The 6,700-nt window shown below is 55.8% G+C and overlaps 1 protein-coding gene across 2 annotated transcripts; it reads right to left on the minus strand.

The window, feature by feature from the left end:
• Positions 1-4,436: 4,436 nt before the first annotated feature.
• NPM3 (nucleophosmin/nucleoplasmin 3) lies at positions 4,437-6,393 on the minus strand. Of its 2 annotated transcripts, none has more exons than XM_054581733.1 (6): positions 6,257-6,393; positions 5,853-5,938; positions 5,483-5,602; positions 5,311-5,404; positions 4,816-4,940; positions 4,437-4,527 (listed from the first exon to the last, which is right to left on the minus strand). In XM_054581733.1, the coding sequence occupies exons 1-5, from the start codon at positions 6,372-6,374 to the stop codon at positions 4,825-4,827; spliced, it is 534 nt and encodes a 177-aa protein (XP_054437708.1). In that variant the 5' UTR covers positions 6,375-6,393; the 3' UTR covers positions 4,437-4,527; positions 4,816-4,824. The 2 variants fall into 2 exon arrangements, with proteins under 2 accessions (XP_054437708.1, XP_054437707.1); XM_054581732.1 differs by lacking the exon at positions 4,437-4,527 and adding an exon at positions 4,624-4,723.
• Positions 6,394-6,700: the final 307 nt, after the last annotated feature.

Below are 6,700 nucleotides of genomic sequence, written 5' to 3' on the forward strand. Positions count from 1 at the left end.
AAATACACACACATGCTGGCCTGAAGCTTGGGAGGAACCACGAGCCACCTATGTGGAAGAGCCCAGAAGTCCCTGGCAAGGACCCCCAGTCCCTGCCAACCCCCAAAGCAACAGGCAGATGGGGCAAAAATAGCTACTCCTAGCTGTTTTTCCTGGGGAAGAGACTTCGATCCAGGCCACCAGCTTTTCTCTCTCAGAGTCCCATTATTTGTGCACTTAAGAGGTATTTACACACCTACTGTGTACTAGACAGGGACTGGTGCTTTGTGTCAACTGGGGCAGGGCCGGGTGAGTGCCAAAGGAGGAGGTATGGACGTGCCTAAGCCTTTCTCAGACCCTCATTGGTGGGAGGAGGGGTGCTTCTTTGGGAGCAGCTTGGGTGGGCAGAGGTGCCCTGGGATAGGTACTCTCAGAAGAGCAGGTGGAGCCGCTGACGCTCTGCCCAGCTGCTGCCTTTGACCACACCCCCCTTGCCCCACTGGCTACCCCATGGCCTTGGGGGTTGGGTGGAGGGGTTGGGTGGTCTTAGGAAGCCATTAGGCCAAAGGGAAGAGGCAGGCCCTTTTCCAACAGTAGAGCCAAGCTCTGCCTACCTCCCCTTTCTCTAGCTTCCCCCACTCCCAGCCGGAATGCTAACACTGAGCAAAATACAGATGGGAAAACAGAGTCAGAGGACTTATCTCAAAGATCTCATCACTCCTCAGAGGAGTGGACTTCCTGAGCCTACCTGTTACCCCTTCCAGGAGTCTGTTCACTCAGCTGGCTCTTGCCCAGACAAACCTCCAGGCAAGGACCATGTCTTCTAGCTCGGAACTTGCTGGTCATGGCACAGAGCTGGGCAGGGTTGTTCTGCAGTTAGCATTTGAGATGAATGAGTAATGGGGAAACTGGTTGAGCATTTAGACCTCGGCCCATGTGCGACTTCGCCAGGGAGGCTTGCCTTCACCCACTTGCCTCGGCAGATAATAATCATAAACACCACCATTTATTGAGCATTTGTATTTGCTGAAGGCTGGGCTTACACTCTCTGTTCTCAACCCCACTGGAAGATGGGCCATTGGATGGGTGGCTGAGGGCAACAGGTGAGGTGGGTTCCAGTGCCCACAACCCAGACCCGCCCTTTTCCTTTACTGTGCTCCTCTGAGTTAGAGGCCTGCGGGGCACCTGTTGAGTGTCTATCTCCCCAGCTGCCCTGCTTCAAGCAGGCGGTATACTCACCACCTTAACCTCATGCCAGTGAATAGGAAGCTCCTGAAAAAGTTTATTTGCATACATTTAAGGAATGAATGAATGGAGAGATGGAGAGCAGAGAATCTGAACAGCTTTGTCCCCATCAGGGACCGAGCTCTCTGAACGGGGACTGATGAGATCAGGGAGCAGGACCCAGGCGTTCAGCCCGTCCTCAGTGGGCTGTGCATAGCTCTGGAGTCACAGTCAGAGTCACTCTGGGCACCAGCCTTCCCTGGAATAAGGGTGGAAGCCAGAGCGCCTGGATGGGCCCACGGTCCAACCTGGCTTCTGGAGTCCCCAGAAGGTTCTGAAGGCCCTGGGCCGAACCTCGATGATCATAGCCCACCCTTCTCTCTCTCTCCCAGAGAAGATGGGGCCTAAAGGTGTGGAGGTCAGGGTTTTAGTCCTACTCTTAACCTCTACCAAAGAGCCTGCTTGTACAGGACCAGAATTCCTTTACATTTGGAGAATTTCCCCTGAACTTGATCCTGGTCAGTTTGGGGAGATTCTTTTAATCTCCCCAAAAGCCTATGTCTCTAGAGGGGGGCATATGGGGACACGCTCGCATCCAGCCCCAGGTAGTGTCTGGGCACACTCTTGAGTGACAGATGCAAAAATATTCCTTCAGGGCCCCAGCAGGCCGCTCTCTCCCTCCCTCACTCGCTTGCTCGCCTCCCAGCCAGCTTGCTTCTTCCTTTATCTTATCAAAGCCCCGTAATTACAATTGCTATTTTGTTTCTTCGAATCTGCAATCAGAGCTCCCTGGCCCTGATGAGGGAGCGCTTGTCAACCTGATCGCTGAGTGACAGCCCGGCCGCCTTCCCCCGCTGCCCCCACACTTAGCAAACACAAACACACACACACACACACACACTCTCGCCTCCTACAAACACAAACACACACTCCTCACCAACACAAACAGCTTCTCTCCGCAAACACGCCCTCGTAGAGACCCAAACACACACCTTCAGGCTCTTTCCAAGCGCATCCCTCGCCCCCGGCCCTCCTCAGGCCCCTCAAATCCACACCAGATTGCACGGCCGCCCGGGCTGCCACTCGCTCCGTGCGCCAGGTGTTCAAAGCGCCGCGGACTCTCCGCTGACCGTTCAAATGCAAATCCTGGAGACTGCGTTAAGCGCTGCGGACGCCTTCTGGGAGTCGTCCCCCTTCTCCCCACCAAAGACAGGCCTGCCTTTCCTGTAGCGGTCTGTGGACCCCGGTGTACACCTTCCTGCCTCAGCGCTCCCTGGCCGGAGTGAATCGGCAGCGCTCCCACTGTGCGCTGAGGGTGTAGAAGGGGGATCGAGGAGAGCCCCGGGGAGAGGAAGGAGGAAAAAAGAAATTCCTAGCACTACCTGAGGGGTGCCTAGTCTGGCCGGGAAACTCCTGGACGAAAGGGCAGATATGGATTGGGCCCTCATTGCAGGCAGGAGCTCGCTCAGTGCTGGCCAGGGACTCTCGGAGACCCACCAAGACAACAGTCAAGACACGCAGTGAGCTATCAGCCATGGGGGCGGGAGGGGAATATTGGGGGGGAGCCACGCGCAGGGGGTAGCTGGGTCGGCCTCCCAGTGCCCCCCAGACGACTTTCTTCCGGCACCCAGCGGGTCTCCAGCGCCTCCAACCTTGAACGTGCCGAGGACTTTGGAGGCTATGGGCGAGAGGCAGTGGGGAAGCACCCTTCCAGTGACTGATGAATGAATGAATGAATGAATGAATGAATGAATGAATGAACTGAGTCAGCCTTATTTATTCCCTGGCCTTCCGCCTAAACCCGCGCAGGGAGCTCCTGCATGCCTAAAGCCGCTGAAGAGGCGACGTGGGGCAGCGACAGAGCCACGGGCGGTCTCAACGTCGCCCACCAGAGGGCGCCAGCTTCCCCTTCCCCCTTTCTCTACCCCGTGCTGCGGGAAGGTGAATGGTCGTCCGTTTCAAGCCTGGCTGCCCCCCTCCACCCTGGTTCTTGGTGGAAGCACTTCAGGGAAGTCCTCCTGGCGATGAGAAAGGGGCCCGTGACCCTGATCACTGAAAAACAACAGCAACCAAACAAACCCCAGAGGGATCATCTTCCTTAATCCTCAACTTAAGGAAAAAGGGAGGTTAAAAACTGGACCTTTTTGCTCCTCACCACAGAGAGCAGGAAACCTCTTCTAGAGATATACTGAAGAGGGAGTGCTTTCCAAGGACATCCTCTCCAAAGGTTACCTAGCTGGCCCAATACCACCAGCCCCTTCCAGTTATCTAGGGACCCCTCCTACTTGCTCAATTCATTGTGGGAGGGAGTGGGCTGCCCCCCCCCCCCCATAGGCACTGTTCTCTGTCCATCCTCAGCATGTCTGGCCCCAGGCTATCCCAGGGGGTAACCTTTTATTTGTTTGTTTGTTTGTGGGCATTGAGACACCCCACCTCATCAACACAGCTGCTGAACTGCTGACCCCAGAGTTGGTCACATACACATACATCCCTTTCTCTTCCTGGCACAGCAGCAGCCAAGCCCAAGAACCACCTGATTCCAGGCACCGGAGACCCCAGACCAGGCAGTGTGTGTGTAGGGGGGCAGAAACCCCTTAACCCAGGAGACTGAATCCCAGGGGCTCCTCTCTGCCCCCATATGCCAGGCCACCCGGATTCTGGTTTCCCTGTCACCCAATCTGGTCAGCCCCCTCCATCTGGCCCATGGAATCAGGTTTCTAAGGCCCCACAGCAGCTCAGAGACAGCCTGCAAGACTGGAAGGAGCAAAGACTTGCCTCCTCCCTACCCAGAGCCCCCTCATGGGGCTAGAGATGCACATTCCTCTGGCTGCTTAAACCCCCTTATCTGCCCCCCTGCCCATCAGCCTGAGTGCTGACAGAGGCCCAGACCCCTTGTTTGGATGGTGATAACCTCCTGGGATGGCCCTCCCCCACCTGTAGGAGCTGGGAATGGGCTTGGTGTTGGGAGGTCCTCTTCTGGCAAGGCAGTTTGGGCCTGAGCCTGGCCTGGGGATAGCAGTATCCCACATTTCCTCACCCTCCCCCAGGTCTGGGGCTACCCTCAGTGCTGCCACAGTGCCACCTGGTGGTCCCTAGGGGAATGCCACCCCAGCAGGGAAAGAAACACACATGAATTGCAAAACACACACACACACACACACACACAAAAGAAAACAAAACAAAAAAACTCTACACTTTATTTTACCATTTATCCAAAATGTAAAAAATGTGTAAAACGTTTAATCCTGAGCTTTGGATGCTGACCTCCAACCTCAAAGACAAGTGCGGAGAGAGGATCAGGACAGTTCAGAGTTCCTCCCACTTCTGGAGAAAAGGGAACATCCAGGTATGGTATAAAGTTAGAAGAACACCAGCACCCTATGGAGAATGGGACCCCCTTTTTCCTACCACCAGCCCAAGACCTCCCACCCTACCCTCCCTTTTGAATGAAGACATTTAAAATTCTTGATACTTGTACAGCAGCATGGTGTATGGCATGCATGGCAGGCAGCTAGCTGACCTGAGGAGAGCAAGGACGGGATCAGCATCTAGGCCCTTGCCTGGTCCTCCTGCTACCCCAGCCCCTGCTGGGCACCCTCCGCTCCCACTCACCAAGAAAGGCTAGGGCTTGCCCTTCTGCTTCTTGGCCGGAAGGATGGGGCACAACTCAGCTTCCTCCTCCTCACTCCCCTCTTCTCCACTCTCTTCTTCGTCAGAAACATCATTGCTTACAGTAACTGGTGTACACACAGATAGTAAAGGAAGGGAGACAAGGTTAAAGCCAGACCCCTTTCATATCACATGTCATTTATTCATCCACTGTGGTGTTAGGATTGCAGGGCCCTGACCTCCCAGAGTATGGTCTAGATGGGAAGAACCTCAGATACTAAACTGGGTAACAAAGAGCCAAAGGATCACACATCACTGGAGCTGGAGAAGCTGAGGAAGGTCCCATAAAAGAGGCATGAGTAAGACAGAGAGGGGAGGGCACATCATGTAGAACCTGGATGGCAGCTACACAGGGATATGAGGCTGGGATGGGGAAAGAGTGTGAGTCTGGGGACACCTGATGGAGAGTCCACTGGAGGCAAGGGAGAGAACTCTCACCAATCTGGTGGCGGCCAGTGATCCGCACAGGACCAGAACCTGACTTCAGGCGGAAGGTTACAGGAGGTTGGAGCTGGAAGTCATCCAAACTGAGCTGGGAGGAAGACAGGGATGAAGGCCTGGCCCACCTCTGCTCTCCCCCACCCCGGAAGGGTACAGCCAGGGAACTCACCATGGGTTGGCAGGACAACTTGAGGTTGGCCACAGGGACTGCAATCTCCTGGTGGTCATGGTTCCGGGCCACAACTTCTACCACATTACACTCATCTTTGGCCCCCTCAGTGAGGCAGAGCTGGGAAAGGTACACAAGACCTTGGGGTCTCCCCAAGCAAGTATTGACACCACTGTGGAGGCATCTACCCTAGAACTTTCTGAGCCTCGGGGTCCCTGAATTACCTCGCGAAGGGAGCGGGCCATTGGGAGGTCGGGCAGAGGCGGTGACTCCCAGCAAAAGGGAGTTTGGGGATGGAATACAGGTAGATGCATCAGTTGCCTGCTCAAGTTTAGCTATTCACCAATACCCTTCCTTCCCTACCCCTCACCATGGTCAAAGCCAGCACGTGCTCTGCATCATCCTCTTCCTCTACCTTGAAGGTGAAAGAGCGGGTGTGGCCGGAGAGCTCACATCCTGGAAGAGATAATAGTGTGAGTGTACATGTATGTGGGGGAAGGGAGAGCGTTTCACCAAACCTCCATCACGTGCAGCCGATAGACCAGCATCTACACGCCCACGTCTTCGGAACTCAGGGGAGAACGGGGGCGCTCAGCCCCGGGCCACGCCCCGTACATCTGGGCAGGGGGTCTCGCCACCACCACTTCCGCTTCAGCTACCGCGTGCGAGCCCACCCTTCGACCTCAACCGCGGAGCGCATCCATAGGCATTCCTGTTGCCTAGGCCTTCCTCTTACCGCCCCAGGACTACCCTCATCCCCTCTTTTCTCAATACCGAAGAAAAAACTGTCCATAGTGACTGGAGCCGGGGCCCGCAGCCCCCCAACACCCCCGGCTCGGACTCGGCTCTCCTGACTTAAAAACGCTAACGCGGCGGCGGTCCCGGCGGCCATGCTGCAAGGGCTGCTCGGGAACCCCACCCCCGACACGTACGTACAAAGTAGGGAACTCCGGAAGGTTCCGGCCCCGCCTATTAAAGGGACCGCTCGCCACCGAGACACTGCGGACCGCAGGCTTTTCCGCCCAGCCTCGGCCTGGAGCGCGGGGCCTCTGCTCAGACCCGTGGATTGAGACCACAGAGGGAGCATTGTGAAAGCAGCATGACCTTGGAGTTAGTGTTCCTGTCCTTGCTCATTACAATGACCAACGCTTTGTGAGGGCGGCTCCTACCTCCATTTTCGCTAGCTCATCACATATAGTGTCTGTCTCTCCCGATCGT

This window comes from Pteronotus mesoamericanus, unplaced genomic scaffold (genome assembly GCF_021234165.1).
Source record: "Pteronotus mesoamericanus isolate MK-2021 breed Mesoamerican mustached bat unplaced genomic scaffold, CSHL_Meso_final contig_657, whole genome shotgun sequence".
Taxonomy (NCBI): domain Eukaryota; kingdom Metazoa; phylum Chordata; class Mammalia; order Chiroptera; family Mormoopidae; genus Pteronotus; species Pteronotus mesoamericanus.

Coding starts and splice junctions, on each gene's coding strand:
- NPM3 (XM_054581733.1), bottom strand. CDS start 6,374: ATGGCCGCCGGGACCGCCGCCGCGTTAGCGTTTTTAAGTCAGGAGAGC. Junction 5,939..6,256: donor TATGGACAGTTTTTTCTTCG/GTATTGAGAAAA, acceptor TATCTCTTCCAG/GATGTGAGCTCTCCGGCCAC. Junction 5,603..5,852: donor ACGTGCTGGCTTTGACCATG/GTGAGGGGTAGG, acceptor TACCTTTCCCAG/CTCTGCCTCACTGAGGGGGC.